Source organism: Molothrus ater, chromosome 11 (assembly GCF_012460135.2).
Source record: "Molothrus ater isolate BHLD 08-10-18 breed brown headed cowbird chromosome 11, BPBGC_Mater_1.1, whole genome shotgun sequence".
NCBI classification, from domain to species: Eukaryota; Metazoa; Chordata; class Aves; order Passeriformes; family Icteridae; genus Molothrus; species Molothrus ater.
This window is the reverse complement of record NC_050488.2, coordinates 15,620,649-15,639,979: the sequence shown is the minus strand read 5'-3', so window position 1 is coordinate 15,639,979 and position 19,331 is coordinate 15,620,649. Positions and strand designations below refer to the sequence as shown.

Sequence of the window (19,331 nt, the reverse complement as noted above, 5' to 3'; positions counted from 1 at the left end):
TTGACAGGCCACAGCAACACTTATCCAGGGGTAAATATCACCCTGAAGTGAGGGGAAAAGATACAGAAAATTCCTCAATTTTTTACCAGTAACCAAGCAGTTGACTTGGACTATTAAATGAGCAATGTCCATGCTTTGTAAAGGTTAATGTAACCCAGTTTCAGTAGGAATGTTTCCACCAGACTTATGTTGCAAATCCTCATTTGGGGGATTTAAAACATTCCCCTGTTGTGTTTATAATCCCAACGCTGCAACACACTACAGAAGCACAAAAGAAAAATGGGAAAAAAACTGATTGTAGGTGGGCAAGGGAACTGTTTTCAGCCAATCTGAGTAGAAAATTAATCAGAAAAGTAAATGGAGATAGGAAAATGATACATCCCAGTTAACTTTGCCAGTCAGCATCTCCTGTAGCCCATATTTTCTGCCTCGTAGCCACATGCTACATCCACATTCTTCCATAGCAGATATATCTTCCTTGCAAGGACACAATTAGTGCCCAAACCCACACACAAGTTCCCAGTTTGCACCAGCACAAAAGGCTGCAAATGGTGCTCTCCCAGCCAGCTCAGATGTTCTTCTCACAACACAGGACACACAATACACATCTCCCATTTTAAAAGATTTTTCTACCAGGCACTTGTAACAGCTTGATAAAAAAGTCTCCAGGGGTCAAAAGACAGCAAAATAAATTCTGGGGAGAAATCCATTGAGGGCTATTAAACACAGAGATGTCACCTCTGGCATTGCAGATGGCAAATTGCTGGAGCTTGGGGAGTATTGACAGGCACTCCATGCTTGTCTCCCCAGGCACTCACCATTAGCTCAGAGTCAGGGAACAAATTCCAGTTGCACATTCCTTGGGCTGATCGATCCCGTGGTCCTGCTCTTTCTGCCTCACCAGGCATGGCTCCAACCAGTTATTCTCTCTAAAAATGTTTTACAGCCAGAAATATAACAAGCATACCTGGTGCTTTTTCTGTGTTCTGAAATGAGTAAATCCTTAAAGGCAGCTGTGGGTGCTGTGGGGATTTGTTGCAGGTTGCTGGAGGTGCATGTGGTCCTCTGTGCTGCACCCATGGGAGGGCACCAGGAGCTGCCTGTGGAGGAGAATGCAACCACCCCAGACCTGGAGTTCATGGGAGTAATTCAGTCCTAAGGGTGTAGTGTTGGAAGAACGCCACTGTAAGATAGAATGGCATTGCAAGAGATGAAATTCCTTTAGACCCTTCAGAATTAATTAACTCTACTCTTCCAAAGATGTACTTTCTGTTTTGCTTGTGGATACCCAACAGTTCCCTTGACACTGAGCCATTTTAGACTGGTGCTTTACCAAATCAAAACATGGATTTGCCTTTGTTAGATATTGTCCCTCCTTCCATCTCTGTGTTAACAGCAACTGCCTGATTTATATAGGTTTTTGCTGATAGTTAGTGGCTATGACCATTTCTAGTGCACTTCAGATACAATAGCAACTCATACTATTGAGACTGCTCTTCAAAATCACTTCAGAAAATCTTGGACACCTCCCTTGTGGCTGAGATGGACAAAAGCAGCAGAAACTCTACTATTTCATTGGCCTATGAAAAATTGAACTTGAAGGACTAATCCAACTGCTCTTTCTTCTTAACACTTGCTCTCCATATACTAGTTTTGATATAAAATGAGGCATAACTTTTACTTAAAATGTAAATGTTCAGAATAAAGACAATTTCAGCACTTAATTTATTGGCTGTTAGAGAAGGTTAATTTGATATTCGCCAATTATTCCTGCCCCTGAACTTTTCAGAATCTATAAAGAAATCTGTTACTGAAGGAACATGAACTGAATCAATCTGGAAGGGTTTAAGGTAATTCAGAATTTATCTGCAAATCTTATTCTGCAACTGATGCGTCACATACCATCCTGACTTCAAAATAATTGATCTAATGGGATTTAGAACTGAGTTTATAGATAATCAAAAATTAGATATTTATCATTAAACAAAAGGATCAAAAGCTGGCACAAAGTGAGCCTACAGTTCACAGTTCTTACAGCTGTGTGACAGTGAGGGCTGCAAAGCAGAGGTCATGTGGAGATCTAAGGAGACAGAGGGCATTCCTTAAAACAGATAGATTTGGTACCATTTAGGTTGATGTTTTACAGGTATGTTATCATTTCTAGCACTCAGTGACACTCAAAGGTCTAAATACGCACATAGCATGGTAAATTGTGGAGCTGATCTGTTAAAAGACAGCAGCCTGAGGTTATTTGGGCACAAGCTCCAGCTCTGTTACCCTGGAGTGCCCTGGCTCACAGCCACAGAAAGAAGGAGGGCAGAGGAGAAAGCTGTGACCCACTTGTATGAATTACACAGAGGTCCTTCCATGCTGGGAAGGTCTCCCCATCATCCAGGTGCTACAAAGAGTAGGGCATAATGCTTCACCTATTTCCCTTTTGCTCCTCTTCAGGCAGATCTAGGCCTTCTCCACTCAAAGCTTGTGACATGCAGGAATACAGCATAAACCTTCAAAAACAGTAGAACCCAGCACTTTCTACCATGAGGAAATACAATATTCAGGGCTCTGTCCATCGCTCTCACTGTCTGCTCACTGCCCCCCACCTCCTCAGGTGGAGACTGCTTTAAATTGCATTTTGTAGAGAGCCAAAGCTTTCAGAGATGTACAGTCTGTACAGGATTTGTGTTCTATGGTTGGTTACAAACAAAGAGACCCCACCAGCACCTTCTGAAAGGGAAAGTTGACAAATGCCTTTGTTGTACTTCAGAAATTCCTCTTGGAGAGATGTTAGAAATCAGTTGGTTTTGTATCTTATACTTGTTAAGTAATTTGATCACATAATCTTTGTAAAAGTTAATAAAAACCTGCCTCTTAAAGTAGATATTTGTACCATTATTTGTGTAAAACACAACAATCAGCAGTGAGGCATGGGGACCTTAGTGAGATATTAAGAAATGGGGGAGGTTCCAGTTTTGCTGGTCTCACTCTTCCATCTTTGAGAGGCCCAGGGGGGAGCACATGTGCAGAGAGATAAGGAGAAAGCAACAGCTGGATGGTTACTTCCCCACCTCTTGGCTGCACACGAGTGCCAAGCTGGGAGATACTCCCCTGCATGCAGCATGCACTGCACAGCCCTGGGGCACAAACACAGTGGATAAGTTCATTTAATTAATGCTGTTTTGCTTTAGGGGGTGTGCAGGGGTTTGTGTGTTCCTGTCCTTCAGCAGAAGCTTCTAAAATAACTCGCTTCTAAAAGGAAGTCTCTGAAAGAAAAAAAAAATGCCCAGTAAATAATTCCATCCCCAACCTGCAGACAGGAAAAATCTCTCAAGGGCTCAGCTACCTCTCTCTTCAAAAAAATACATTGGAATTTACTTTAGTACCCAAAGAAGGAAATTGGAATTTAGTACCCTTATTGACCCTTAAAAGAGTATCATCATTTGCAAACCTGTGGCTCCCTTGGTCAGCTGCTCACCCTCTTTGCACCTGAGCAGGTTAACCTGACCCTGCCCAGTCATCCTCCTCTGTTACAGCATTGGCATTGTAACACAGGCCAGCACTGAAAGGATTTCACAAGAGCTCCACAGGAACTTGGGGCACTGGGGGACAATCCATGTATCTGTTCTTTGCCACAACAGCAGAAGAGAAATTAGGGAATCAAAGAGCATGGTTGAATCACTCCTGTCCCTCTCTTGTTCTGACCCTGCTCCCATCTCCTGTGTGCTTCCTGCTTATGCAGGAACTGAATTCCTTTTTTACTCACACAAGTATCTTGCTCCTTTTACCCAATTTCTTGTTCATCAGCTTGCATCATTTTAGACCCTGAAGGAAGTGATCCTTTAAAATCAACCAGCTCTCTTGGACCCCCATTCCCTGCAGGGCCGTTTCCTATGGGATTGCTCCAGGACCTCTGAAGAGGCAGCCTGGAGAAAGCCTCATGCTCTTGTGCTCAGGTGGCCTGTAGCAAACACCCACAGCAGCTCACACTGCCCAGACTGCCCTGAGCAGAGCCCTGAGTCTTGACTCACTCATCACCCACCCCAAGACACCCTTTGATACATCCCAAGTGCTGCCACCAGATCCACAGTGCCTCCCTGGTCTGTCTTTCCCAAAGAGTGCAGCCCTCCAGAGCACCATCCCAGCCACAGGAGCCAGCCCAGCACAGCTCTGCAGTCCCAGGGCGATCAGAGCCCCTGACTGCACACAGACACTGCCTGCAGAACCTGACAAGGTCAGCACAAGAGAATCAGCACTAGAGAATCCCATGGTGTTTTCCCAGGCTGCCATGAGTTGGCATCTCCACTGATCATGAGAGCCTCTGGAAGGGAACAAAGGCTCTCAACCAACCAGTATCATGTACAAGCAGTTCTGTTACAACCATCACTGCAGCAGCTTTGCTTTGCTTTAATAGCCAGGAGCCTCCAGTTCTCAGCTCTGCAGCAAGGGTGCTGGGAAATTCAGTGTAAAAAGGGGGCTGGGGGTTTCCAACACACAGTGTTCTCAGGCTGGAAATCCCCACTTGCCACTCCTGCTGGGATGCCAACTGCAGCCAAAGGCATGGAGAAAGGGAAGGGAAAGACCATGTTGCCTGTGTGTAAACAAACCAGAAGTTACAGCTGAACAGCCACAAGGAATGAGACAAAAGAACAAAGCACCTTCCACATTAAAAAAAAGTGACATTACACACAGGTGAGGCACAAGTGCAGAAATAGAAGAACTGAACAAACATCAAAAATACATCAGATTAATTTTCAGAAATTTACTAAAATGCACACAGATTTGCCACAAAAACAGTTAAACTCCACTGTATTTCAACAATAGGTTTATTTTAAGAAACATAACATGACATTAAGTAAAAATGCAAAATTGTGCAATTATGGCAAAATGTTTAAAAATCCACACATTTGCCCTCATAGGACTACAGTACTTCTTACTAACATACCTGAGCACTGAATGTTGGATGCCACTTCTCAACAGCCTCGCAAACAGGGAGCTCTTGGATCTCTTGTAGAACATACACACACTGCATGTCTGGTGCACCAAAACTGCTCTGAGTTATTCTAAATTTCATTGATGGAAGCAAGTGGAAATTACAAAATGTTTCCTTCTAAAGTAACTAATAATTTTGGAAGAGATTTACACTCACCTAAGTTCTTACAACACTAGAAATTCATTTCATAAAGGGAAATAAACAAATGCAAAAAAAAAAATTCCAAATGAGCAAAATGTACAGATCACTGTTCAAATATTATCAGTACCTTTGGTGCAATTATTTTTTTTGTGCTGTGCAAGTTTACTTAAGCCTGACTCTAAAGCAAAACTTTACCAGGAATCTGACTTTCAGCGTAACGTAGAAGCATTTAAGAATTGGCAAAATGTCACAGCTACATTACTGTCTCAACAAACTCCCCATGCAAAAGATTTAGTATATTCTACTCCCACAGCAGTTTCCAGGATTTAGCTTTCAAACACATGACAGACTTGGATCACACCCTCAGTTTGAATGGTTAAACAGAATGGAGATCTTCGTACTTTAGTGCAGATAAACAAAATTAACAAACCTACTGCAGAATTAACCACAGCATATTGTACTTCTATACATCACATGACCAGTCAACTGCTAACTCAATTCTATTTCATAGTTTCAAGTAATATATTGAAATTTGTTCTACTAAATAAATATAGATTGTCAAAAAGCAGCAAGAAATCTTGTAAATAGTCAACCAAGCTAAAAAACAAACAAAAAAAAGAAACACAAACAAAGAAACAAGGAAAAAGTTACATAACACTTTGCAAAAGAAATGGTTTTACACACAAATGCAACACTGTTAGGGAGGGTGCTTCAGAAAGCTTGCAGCTAGAGGCCTACAAGAGCGCAAAGAGAGCTAGCCAAGGACTAAGGATCATTAGTTAAAAATTAAATTACTTGTACTTGTCAGAAAACCCGTTACTCCTGGCTATGCATATAGATAAAACTATCCAGAAGAAGAAAACTAAACAAAGAAACAATACACCTGAACACTGCTGGAAAATGCAGTCTTAGCGAGAATTGCCAAATTCAGGAAAAAAACCAAAATGCAGGTGCTCGCATTGGAAGAAGAGTTTGGTGAATCTCTGGAAGATGAGGTATGTAATGTAAAGAGGCATTTTTATTTTGCTTTTCATTTCACAGTTTTTTGTTTGTTTTTGCCTCTCAAACATTTTGTGCAAGAATTAATAAATAGAATCAAGTGAGTATTTTCATGTATTAGGAAGATTCCATTTGGGAACAGGAAGACCACATAGTAAACAAACATTATCCAAATCCTCAGCCATGCCAGGGGGATAAACAATGAGCTAAATATTTGGCTGACTGAAATATCAGCTGCTAAGCCAGATAATGGTAAGCACTTTCAGGCAGTGACGGCCAGTGCCATGTCAAGTTAACTGGTTTACTTAGGTCAACAGAAAAAAACCAGAAATGAATAAGATAACTTAAAGCTCTGCAAAAAGTAGAGCTGGAAGAAAGCTGGTAAACCTGATGCAAGTTTTAGGAGTCCTCTTTTCCCTTTTAAATCCAATTTTCACTACTGAAGTAGAGGCTGAAGGTCAAACTTACTTACTTTTAAAAAATAAGTTAAATGTTAAATACATAAAGACAAGTGTTGCAATATATTCCTTATTCTGTATTTCCCATAAGATAATTTAAGCCATGGATGCTTATTGTCAATTTTGCTTAATACACTGGATAATGCTTACAGCTCAGTAGTGCAATTTTTCACATTATAGATCAGAAGGAAATAGAAGATAGCTGGGGGCTTGACTGCAAAGTGAAAAGAAAAACAACTTGCAAAGTTAAACCACACTTTTCCAAATCACCAGAGCACATGCCAACTCTGCACATAGCACTGTACTGTAGTGGAGACAGAATGAACACTCCACACAAAGAGAAAAAATAAAAGAGAATCAGTATTATTAAGGCCATATCCTGTCACCATTCTGTGCAAGAACACCACTGCAGTAAAAATGTTAGGTTAGAAAAGAATCTGATGACAGGACAGGGCCTGAAGACAGACACACACTCCATGGAAAATAACAGGCTGTCTTAAACAGTAGCAGAAGGCTGGCCCAGTTCAGACAAACAAGTATTAAAAATGTACTAGCACCATCAACTTTTGGGTTAAAGCCCTTTATGGGGTGAAAAAAAAAGTTTTAATCAGTGTTAAAAAAAAAAAAGTTTTTACAGCACTACACCTATGTGGCAAAAAACAGGTTTTGGGGTTTTTTTCCCCACTATCATTAAGCTCAATCTCAACAAAAATCCACAGACAGGAACTGGTACAACAATATGAACAGGCCTCCATCCGGGGCAAAGGTACTCCACAATCCAAATCTGACTTGAGTTTTTCTCCCAAATTGCAGTGCACAAACAACATCACAAACATCTTAGCAGACTTCAAAAACAGTACAAAAAGAAGAGATCATTATGAATCAGGATCTACCATTCCTCTCTATGTACTTTCAATCTAAATTAGAAAAAAAAAAAGCAACAAAACTTAGTGATATTGCCTCAAATTTTACCCGTATTAAAAAAAAAGAGAAAAAGAAGAAAAGTCACTTCAACACATCTTGGACATCCTTAACTATTAATGCTAGATTTTCTTTCACTGTAGTGCATAGTTATCCTGGCTCTTCCACTTAATTTGCTTTTACCACAAAAAAAACCTTTAGTATGACATGATTAAGTGTATACCAGAAAAAAAAATGCTGATAATTGCACTTTGTAACCTCCTTCTAATTTCCCAGGAAAATATCAGTAAATATGAAACTGAACCAACAAGTCCCTCCCCGGACTGCAACCTTTAAAGAGCACCCATCCCCATATACAAAAAACTGTCTGTTTCATCTTACAATAAATACTGACAGAATTTCTTTGTTTTCTTTTAAGACATGTTTTCTCTAGCATCAAATTACCACTGAAATCACTAAGGCCTGTTACTGAAAAAAAAAAAAAACAAACCCAAAAAAAAAAAAAAGAATTTAAATAACTTTCTGAAGACACTGCGGATACAATTTAGCAACAACACATTCAAAATGCCGGCCTAAATCCCAGAGCCTGTCTGGAGTCTCGTAGACTTTCTGCCACTGGTCAGTGACCTCATCGTACTGGTAGAGTGAATTCTTCCTGCTGGTTCTGAAAACGTGCTCTTCAACAGTGACTTGAGTAGCTCTGACAAAGAGATGGAGTTTGTTTTTGAGGAGAACAAGTTTGATGTATGGATTGATGGACTGGTCGCAGGGGAAGTCTTTCTTTCGAGTCCACTTGTTCTGCTCGATGTCGTAGGCCTCGACGGTGAACATGCGCTGATGGTTCCCGCAGGTGCCTGCGATGTAGTAGATGGAGTCGTTGTACACTGTGGCCAAGCCTTGGATCCTAGGCACAGTCATTGGGGTCAGAAATCCCCAGTAATCCTTCTGAGGATCATAGCAAAGGAAGAACTCCCCTGAAGAGAGAGGAAAAATAAAACACAACTCATGCTTTGTTTCCAGACCAACAGTTCCGCAGTAATTGAGCTCTCAGGTACGTCCTTCCACAGACACAAACACTCTAAACTTTCTAGAGCCTGGATCCCAAAACAAACACCCCAGGACCATCAGCTGCTTTCCTTTTAGTGCTTTACAAAAATATTAACAGCATGACTAAAATCTACTTCAAGTTTCTGGTTCAGCTGAAGCAGAAGGAATTTGAAGTATATTTTACACAGAAATACGTGTAAACACATATTACACAGTATATGGAGTTTCTAGGCATCCTAGAAAGAAACACACTTTACACAGTTTCTAGGTATCCTGTATTATTTCTAAACCATGCTTTTTAATCTGGGACAAAACCTTTCAAGATTCCAGTCTTGAAATATCTGAAGTACATTTGTTTCACTCTGTAACATCTTCGCAATGTGTCATCTGCAGATGGGGAGTTTCACAATGATTTGCTCAGGTTTAGCAGTTTTCAAACCCTGAATTCTGTCTTATACTACACTCAGATTTTGAAGCTACTGGTATCAGGTGGCTGGGTTGCACATTTAGGCTGATTTCCTGAAAAGGAAGCCAGGGGAGGACCTGCATGAAGCTACTGATTCACAGTTAGGTTTGTGGTTAGGTTATAAAACACCTCTGCTGCTCAGTGCACAGAGCAGCAGCTACAGACTGCAGATAAAGGAAGTTCAGGTGACCAAAAACTCTGTGCATTTCATGAAAAATACATGGATAAAGACTACCTTGACTCCCTTACATTTGCCAAACACTAGCAGAATTCAAATCATACATGATTTCACCTGGCTATCTCAAGAATTTTAACCAAGCTGTTGTGTGACCAAACACCTCAAGTATAACAAAGAATGCAGAAATGAGACAGTAAAATTGGTGGAACAGAGTTTAAATCTTACAGATAATACTAATTTTGATTATTCAGTTTTGTTCCACAGTGCAATCTCCTGTGACTGACACTAGCATTCCACAGGCATTTTCACACTCTCATCAATTCTTATTGACTACTTCTATCTAACATAGGAGTTTTCCCTAGAAAAATTACTAAAAGCTGACCTCTCTGTACTACAGCACAGCTCAATCAAGGCTGTTTCTAGCCACCCATAACACGACTCTTTAGAATTTGCTGGTTAGCACAGGAAGTAGCTTATTTGTGTGAGCAGTCAGTTGTCACTTAAAGCACTGAAGCACAGAATCAGAGCAGCTGAAATTTGTGAACAAGGTGCACTCTTATTCTATAGGTTATAATATCATCCACCTTTTATCAGGTCTAAGAAACACTAAAAGAACATATACTAAGTTCAGTATTCTTCAGCATTCCTTTCTAAACACCTAAAGCAGACATCTGACCCAAGAGAGATTTAAAGAACTTTTTAGCACAACAGAACAACTTAAGGCTACAACCAACAAGAGTAGAACATGACACAGAAACAATGGAAGAAGAAAACTGCAAGTCACATGGAAGATAATGAATGCAAAGTCAAGAAATAATGTTAACTTCTTCTGCTAAATAGTAAGGATTTTACAGGATTCTCTGTTTTTTCCCTGTGATCCAGCTTTGTATGGAAGTGACCCAAGAAGGAGCTGGTGTGCATCTGAGACCCCAACTTGTGCAGGTGTTTACAGAGGTGGCCCTCAGCAAAACAAAACTGGGACACCTCTCCCTCCCTCCTTCTTTCCCACTTTGTGGCCCTCTTACCACAGCCTCAGAGCAGTCTCAGCACTTTCCAGTGTGCACTGAATGTAAAAGCAGTGCTGTAATTACTGTCCAAAGGAACAGAGTTAACTAAGAGAGATGTTTTATCTCTTTCTAGTTTCTAAGATGACTTCAGAAAGCACGGTAGGGCAGAAATGAAGGCTTAGAAGTCGTTAATCAACTTTTACAAGTCACCAAGAATAAGACACTAGGAATTTTCTCACCTTTAGCCAACTAAAATGCAAAGTGCTTTTTCATAGGATAGTATCTTTTCTTCAACATTGGTGCATTTCACTCAGGTAAAGATTTAATGAAGAATTTTCAAAGTTAATTTTAATATTGTATTGTTGACTCAGAATACCACCAAAAATGCCATCTTTGCAATAACTCAGCACTACAACTTAGTGACACATTCCCAAGGCACGAGAATTCAAGCAGCAACCTCCAGTCTTCCTAGCTCCCCCCCTCTTCCCTCCCACCCCATTGCCCAAGGGATTTTTCCAGATTGCCGAAGTCAGTCAGAACAAACAATCCCCATTTCCAATAAAACACCAGAGAGGCAGTCAAACCACCTTACCCTGTAAAACATAGATGTTATCCTTATACTCCACAGCGCTGTGGAACTCCATGGCCACGGGCATGGGGCACACAGCTGTCCAGCAGTTCTCCCGGCTGTCGTAGCACTCCACAGACTTGAGGGAGTTCCTCCCATCTCCTTCATACACTCTGCCCCCGATGGCGTAGAGCTTCCCACAGCAGTGAACCAGCTTGCAGCCTATTCTGGCCCGCAGCAAAGGAGCCTTGGGAATCCACCTATTGCCAGAGTGGTCGTACATCCAAAAGTCACTCTCGGCTCGGTGGTCGATGGAGACCTCGCTGCTGCTGGGCCTGTACCCACCCGCAATGTAAATGTCGTTATCAGGAGACACCAGAATTCCCACCTCCCTCAAGTCATTGGGTGGCTTGCATAGTTTAAACACTCTCCCTGTGACCGAATCTAAACAAGGCACTGTTTGCTTCTTTCCTGAGTGTTTGTGGGCAGCATCGAAGCATATGATCATTTCGGAAGCGGTCATTCCAAGCCGTTGTGTGTAGCCATTGGCACTGGGTTGTCCCTTTTGTACACAGCTTTTGGCCATCGCCTGTGCAAACACGGGAGGGATTTTCTCTAAAAAGGTCTCGTCCAACAGAGGCATACGGATGCATTTGGCAAATATTTCTGGAAGGTGCACTTCTCTCTTATTTTGTTCGTGCTCAAACCACCTTATAATGCTCTCATAAACATGCTCTTCTTTATCTACATTTAAATCATCACTGTTGAGGATACTTATCAGTTGGTCTTTTCTCAACTGAAGAAACTCTTGCTCTTTGGTGACACTCAGGAACTTCTTGCGAATGTAGTCTTGTGACCTGTCTTTGAGTTCCTGATGACCATAGTGATCAGCAAAGATGAACACCCCAATGGAGTTCTGTGGGTCCAAGTGACTGATCATGTATTTAGCACACTGGTCTTGGATGGAAGGGATCTGGAAGATACTGGCTGCAGTGAACAAAGCTTGAACGTTGGCCTCTGTCAGCACTACTCTGGAGGTATATGCATAGTTCAACACTAAATGCATCGACTCTGCCTCGACACCAACGATCCGAACTTCCTTCTGCGTGCTCTCGGTAAGGCCGCTCGTGAACATCGATCTGCAAGGCACAAACACCCAGCACTTTGGCTGCAATTACCTTCACCAGTCTGCCTGCAATTACCTTCAGCTACAGGCATAAAATTAAATATATTGTACAGCCAGCCCCAATGCATTTGCCCCTCTGTCAGCACAAACACGTTTATCACAGGTGTTACACGTTCCTGTTGGGGTACCTCAATGTAAGATCATTTCGACACTTACTGAAACAAAAGTAGAATTTCTTGCTTAATTATCTCACTAACCCCATGTTAAAATTCACTGAGTTTACAAGCAAAGGTCTTGACATATCCAAGTCTTTGCATTCAACCTTCAACAAGTTATTTCGTATGCATACTTCAGCATGCTAAAATATGCAACTTGAAAAGAAACAAATAGTTTCAATGTGTTCTTACTGTATCTCTGATACTCTCAGTACTGGGGGCAGTTTTGCTTGGCTTAAAATTGAGTGACATTGTCTCCAATGAAACTTTCCTTTGAGAAACAGACACTTTTAATTCATTGACCTTAAGGGAACAGTAATCTTCACTTGCTAGGTGCACTATATTATCTATAAACACACAGAACTTATTTTCATTAAATGAAAATCTAAAAAAACCATACCTAGGCTAATATTCTGTCTGCTTTGATCCCCACTAGAACAATGGATGGTTGTACCTGAAATAAGGACTGATTGCAGCAAGAACATTCCTATGACAGGAGAATGTTTTCCCATGATCCACTTCCACCACAATATCTGTCAGCTGTCCTTCATCATACATGGTCTTCAGCTGTTGGAGAATACTACAGGCATGGAAGGGGTCCATTCCACTGTTGACTTGGTTTGAGGGAGGGACTCCGTTCAGTGTTTGTGAAAACTGACTTGGTTCTACAAAGCAAAATTGAAACTTTTACAGAAGACACCCAATAACAAAACAAAAAATTCATACACCAGCTAAAAACCCACGCATGACCAAGAATTAGCACAATTGATAATCCATACTTCCTCAGCATCATCATCCTTCAACAGCAAGCCCAACATTGACAAGGGTGGGTAAATACATAAAGAGACCTCAGTACTTTTTTTTTCCTTTTCACAGTGTCAGTTACCCTTCAGCTATAAAGTTTATACCCCTTTAAATTTTATCTCCATTAAGGAGAACAATACAAATACTTCATGCAACTGGGGAAGGGGAAATCAAGTCAAGGAACACAACACTTATTGACCCTTAAAACAAAAAGGGACACAGAGGAATTAAATAAGTCCCCAAACCACCCCATCATTACACAAGCCTGTATGTAAATATTTAACTTCACATTGAAACAGGAACTGGGTCCTGCCTTACACAAGTGATGGTTAGAGCAGAGGTTCATGAAGAAACAACCCTACAATAAGTCTTAACTTAAACTCACATAAATTTCTAGGTACAGTTACATGTTTTCTCTGCAAATAAAACAGAATTATAATTTGAAATTTCTCACGTGTGAAGGAGCTCATATATCACCGTGGAAACATATTTAGCCGAGCATATGCTACTAAATAACATGTGATAAGCCTAATGAAGTAAATCCCAAAGTGAAAATTGAGCAATAGCTCGAGCACAAAAATCTGTTTCGTAATAGCACCAACATTTTTACGCAACAAAAACAACAAAGGAGAGCTCAAAAGAAAAACATTAGGTGGCCAGAGCTGCAAATCAGGTAAAGCTGCTGACTGCAACAGAGTGCTTCCAACAAAATTTAGGCAACACAAAGGGGCAAAGAAGAGAAAGAGCACACCCATTTTCATGGAAGCCTTTCATCAACCCCACTCCCTCTCCTCTCACACAGCAGGGGGGTCCCTCCCTCACGGGACAGCCTCACACAGCACAGCTCCTCTCCCGCACAGCCCCGCTCCCCTCACGCCATCACCTCCCACAGCCGAGCTCCGCCTGCCCTCGCAGGGACCCCTCACAGTCCGAGCACCCGAGCCCCTCACACGGTGCTCCCCCCCAGCACAGGCCCGAACCCCCTCACCGCCGCTGCCCCCAGACACCCCTCAGCACACAGGCCCCGGTACCCTTCACCAGGAGCCTCCCTCTCGCCCCGGGCGCTCCCCCGTGGCCCCGCACCGACCTCCCAGCGCTGCCATCCTGGGCCCCGCTCGGGCAGCGGCTCCGGGGGCGGCCCGGCAGGAAATGTCACCGCGCCGCTTCCCCCGCTCAGCGCCGGCTGCGCACCCCGCAGCATCAGCAACACCAATTGGCCACTGCCCCCACTGCCTGCCGGGATATGTAGTGCGGGCACGCAGCCCTTGGCGCGCGGGGCCTGCCGGGAGTTGTAGTCCCTCCACAGCGGGATGCCTGGGAGTTGTAGTTCTCGAGGGGAGGCGGGCCCTGCCAGTCGCCTAGCAACGAGGCGGCGGCGCCTGGGGGCGAGGCCGCCATTTTGGGCCCCGGGGCACGGCCCGTGGGCACCGTCAGCGCCTTGTCCCGGGGGTTTGGAGCCTGTTCCTTCCCCACCAGGGACACCCGGCAGAAATGGCCTCTCCAGAGGGGTAGATTACTCCCTCTGCCTCCAATCCCTGCTATTCTCCTGCCCACGCTGAGCTCCTGGGGCAAGCCCTGGAGGTGTCCCCCGGAGATGGCCGGCGGAGCTGGTGCCAGCCTCAGTGCTGAGGGCCGGCAGAGAGGGGCACAGGAATGCCTGCCAGCGTCCTGGTGCTGCAAGGGTGTGCTGAGACCCACAGCTGTGTGAGACTGAATTCACCTTTAACAGAAACCAATAATCGGCTGCTTGGTGTGAAAGCTGGTTACACAGGAATATTCTGAATTTTTTCAGGGTTGGTAAGCCCAGCATGCTGTGAGCAGCCAGATCAGCCCTACCTGTCCCACAGAGCTGCTGAGTGACTGCAGACACACAAGTGACCATTTTATTATCCCTGACCCTTAATATCACATTTCTCTCTCCATCCCAGAGGTCAAGTCGATGATAGTCAACAGGTTTTCCAGTTTACTAAAGCAATTAGCTACTGGTCTCATTTTTGGGAATGGTGTCATTATCAGGTGTTTGCTGTGGAAGAGGTTTTGAGTTTTTTTTCTTTGTGAAATACAATTAATGAAGAATTAAATAATGGAAGCATTGCAAAATTGTGTCTATTTTTCCTGGTTTTATGCAAAATAGATTTAAGACAGCTTCACAGCTTTTTCATGGGAAAAAAAAGCAAACAAAACCAATTTGAATAATATTTTAAAATTAATTTCCTGTTAACTCTCAGAAATTAGTAGCCTGAGTAGATGACCACTTCTCCAAAACAGGTGAATTTAAAGGCAGTTGCACCCCACTGGTTTTACTTTTGCTTGCAAGGCACAGCCTTCCCCTCACTCAGCAATTATCAGTGGTGTCCAGGCTGCTCCGATGATAATGCTGCACGAGGCAGGAGTGATGGAGACTCTGATGAAGGAGGTGTACAAGAAAATAGAACTTCACGTCTGCAAATCGATTCTGCAGTTTTCCAATTTCCCCATTCAGCCTGTGAAATTGTCCCTAGAAATGTGAAACGAGGGGATGGAGAATTCCTCTGCTCTTACCCTTTAGCAAATGACATTGCCTGATACAGTTCATTTCCTTCGGTGTGGGTGTGTGGGCTGGGCTGGATTAGTGTTAAAATGCAGAAGCCAAATGTAGAATGTTTTTTAATACAAATCCCACACTGAACTGGCACTTTGGAGCACTTGAAATAGCTTACCTTTGTATGGTTTTTGGTGAAGCAAGCAAATTGCCATACAAACAGGTTTAGATGTGCCTTAAGAGGTATCAATAGCAGCACTTTTGCTGAGGCTGAAGCCTTTCTCGAGTGGAATAACTCCATCACCCTCTCCCCTCCCTGGAAACCTCCATCAGCTCTCCTAGGATGCAGCACCATGGAAGCCTGGAGATTTTCACCCAGTTTTTCACCCAGCTCTCCATCCTATTCCCTGGAACTCTAAAGGGCAGAATGAGATGTGTTCCCTGTGCAAGCTGCTCTGAAATCCATGACAGTCACACACCATGTTAAAGCTTCATATAAATGGCATTTGCATTGCACACAAATATTTGAGCCTGTTCTTTCTGAAATCACAAGATTCTTAAAGAATTCCATTTACCTTCTGCTTCATCATTTCTTTCTCCTCTTGTTGTTTTGTCTGTGGAGTGATGCAGACCCATATTTGAGTGTAGAAGTGAAAAACTGGGTTCTTGGCTTGATGCTGCCACAAATTTCTTCATGCTGTTGATCAAATAATTTGATTTCATAAATTCTGGCTTTCCAGGAGACAATGGGGAGCTGTGAATAGACATATTCATGTAAATCCTTTTATCTTATAACAGTTTTTGGTATGTATTTTAATAATTTTTGGTACTTTTAAATTTTTTTTTTAGTTCTTCTGGCAGCAATGCACTGAAACCTGTTTTAGGATTTTGCAAGGATTCAAAGTCCGTGTAATTGAGGGACCAGGATGCTTTCACTTGTGCTTTAATTTCACACCTAATTTATCATTTCTGGAGATAGAGCTTGAAAACACACACTTGGTGGTGAAATTTTCCCATTTGATATTCCAAAGGTTCAAAATAAAAATGAAATTATGTCAACTGATAAGGAATAAACAGTCTGTCTGTGATTAGAGAGATTGGACTCCTTATAAACTCACAACTGGCACTGTGTGTTCTGGGATTCTTGCCTTCAGAATAAAAATGTCTTTGTCATGAGCTCAAGAGAGAAAATAGGAAAAGGAAAAAGTTTCAGGAGAAAGTGGACAAAATACAAACTTTTTCAGATATTTGAGAACTCAGAAGATATCCATAAAAAGAGTTGGGGCAAACCATGAAGTTGTTGAAAAGGTTTTCCTTTGTCATTGCACCTGCAGAACAAGTTCATTAGCAAACTGGTTATTCTGGTTGCCTTCAGCATAGGGACAGAGAGAACATCATGTCTATGAAATGGTTGGTTTGGGTCCCCTGGGAGGGACCTGCCCCAGTGCTCCTGCTGCACCAGGGAGGGTGCACAGAGCACTTTTGGAACAGGCAGCTCTTGCCACACCGTATTTGGTGTGTAGGAAACTCCCCATGTTTTCTGCTGTCAGTAAAATGAAGATAAGAAATACAACTGGACCAAAATTCAAAGAAAATCTGAACCAGGGATGCAGCTTTAAAAGGGAACACATTTTAATCCACATGAATATTCCCATTTTCATTTTGGATATCATGTTTACTTTAAGTTGTAGAAAGAGGTCACTGCGTCCTGTTTTCCTTTTTTTTTTCTTTGCTTTTTTTTCTGTTTTTTTCACTGAAAAGAGGGCATCATGAAAGGAAGGCACAGCCTATCCCCACATATAGCCTGCAAAGAGAAAACCAAGGGCTGCAGAAGCTCTTTAGTTTTTCTTGACAACATTATGAATGGTGACATTTTTCATGACTCCTGAGTTTAAACAAGCAAACAAAAATCCCACCAAAATAACCCCACAGTGATTTCCAGCAAAATTGTTTACCTATAAAATTTAAATACAAACTAGTAAAAAAAAAAAAAAGTATCACTTCCTAACTCCCAAATATGTCTCAATTACTATTTCCAGTTTTTCTGTTATTTGTACCTGTTAATTTGCACTGTGACACTGTGAGAAGCAATAGAGCTGATGCAGCTCCGAAAACCCCTCATATTTTAATTGGAAAAATCTTGATATTCACTGTGGAACAACCTAACCTTGAAAAACAATCTTTTACTAGGTTGTCTTTAATGCATAAAACACTGCTCATTTTCTGCAATTCTGTCACCTCGGGGCACATTAATTTAGCTGCACAATAATTTAATACATCGATCCATTGATTGGAGCAGAGAGGTTTTTGTTTAGCGGTTCCAAGAAATCACACATTTCTTGCAGAACCCGTACAAAGACACTTCTGGCTGCAGTTTAAGCGGGGGGGAATTGCAGATCATGAGGGAAAGTTGCCCTTCAAAGGCGATCGATCCCGCCCCACGGAGCACAGTGGGCGTTCCATCAGCAGAGAGGGCAGCCTGGCAGGGGGCAATTAATGGGGCAGAGATGGGAGCGCCTCCCTGATTACCCCATGCCAGACATGGGCTTGGCCCTGCTGAGCCAGCCTGCTAGAAACAAGAACCCTGATGAGATATGGCTCTGCTAATGTCAAGAAGTGCCACTTCCTAGCAGCAGGAGCAACTTTATTGAAACCATCTGTTGTTTTGGAAGGCACATGTGCGCACACACACACACACACACACACGTATTTCCTCCTCCCAAAGTCTTTAACCTTTCTCTTAAGGCTGACTGAAATTGCAGGGCTAATCCCTCCTTAATCTCACAATGACAGGCTCTGCTGTGGTCAGCAAGTCCCAGCAGCTGCTACAAACTGGGGTGACTGGTGCCATGTGGGTGATGTGACAGTGATGTATCCTGGAGAACAAAATAGCCATTCCTCCACTGTCAAAATAAAGTTTGGCAGGACTAGTGTGTGATTACCAGGAGACTCAAAGAGAAGGCTGAGGTACCTGCACCGAGACAAAATCTCAGTACTCAGCTGGATCTCACTGCTCTGTGCAACACAAGGAACAGGAAGAAGAGATTCAGTGAGTTTGGTCCCCCTGAAAAACCTCATTTTTCAGCAGGTATAACCCAAAGCCATCTGAAAGGACACAGCCCTCTTCCAGCTTGTCAAGTCTCTAATCATCAGTTTTATAGTGATCCTTCCTTAAGACACCAGGACCCTTCTCATGGCTGTGTTAGTGGCGAGCATCAGAGCCCAGGTTGGCAGCAGAAAATGTGGCACTACCAGAGCATCCTCTGAGACTGAATTACCTCCAGCCTCTTTGCAAGTAATGTATTTTTGTTGGTCTTTCATGCATATCTGTGCACTTATTTCTTATTCCTAAAAATGGTGTTTAAAAGCACCACTTAAAAAATAACCAGCTCCCAGCTTTTGGAACAAACACTGCAAATCAGACCTGGAATCTCCAAAATCTCTCCTGCCCACAAACGTGACCCTGATCCCCCAGGCTTCCTGGTCACTGTAAAACAAACCACACACACATGTCAAACAATGCCCCATCCAGAGCAGGAGAAGGTGTGTTTCTGTCCTTGTCTCCAGGGTTTGAACAAGTGGTTCAATCTCATCTCCAAGCCCTTCTGGCTGTGTCCTCTCTACTCCAGACAGCCAAGATCAAACAGACCCTTGAGATGGGACTTCAATGCACTGCTGTAGATGCAAACTGATCTCACTGTGGTCAGAATGTGATTCAGCTGTGGGAAAGGTGCAGCCACTTCCTGAAGAGCAGAGATGGATAGAGAAAGGTGAGAGCAAAAATAAAGTGCCATTTCTGCCTGGAACAAGCCAAGAAAGGCAAGAGCAAATAAGCTTTCCTCCTTAATTGTGGGAGCCAGTGAAACCAGAGGGATCTTTTAGCAGAAAGT

General features: G+C 42.7%; 1 protein-coding gene across 1 annotated transcript; it reads right to left on the bottom strand.

Annotated features, from left to right (window-relative positions):
• Positions 1-7,986: 7,986 nt before the first annotated feature.
• Positions 7,987-14,058, bottom strand: KBTBD8 (kelch repeat and BTB domain containing 8). The gene is made up of 4 exons (XM_036391242.2): positions 14,008-14,058; positions 12,571-12,781; positions 10,800-11,914; positions 7,987-8,483 (listed from the first exon to the last, which is right to left on the bottom strand). The coding sequence occupies exons 1-4, from the start codon at positions 14,021-14,023 to the stop codon at positions 8,020-8,022; spliced, it is 1,806 nt and encodes a 601-aa protein (XP_036247135.1). The 5' UTR covers positions 14,024-14,058; the 3' UTR covers positions 7,987-8,019.
• Between the last annotated feature and the right edge of the window lie 5,273 nt (positions 14,059-19,331).

Coding starts and splice junctions, on each gene's coding strand:
- KBTBD8 (XM_036391242.2), bottom strand. Junction 11,915..12,570: donor GCAATCAGTCCTTATTTCAG/GTACAACCATCC, acceptor TGTGCCTTGCAG/ATCGATGTTCACGAGCGGCC. Junction 8,484..10,799: donor TAACATCTATGTTTTACAGG/GTAAGGTGGTTT, acceptor CTCTCTCTTCAG/GGGAGTTCTTCCTTTGCTAT.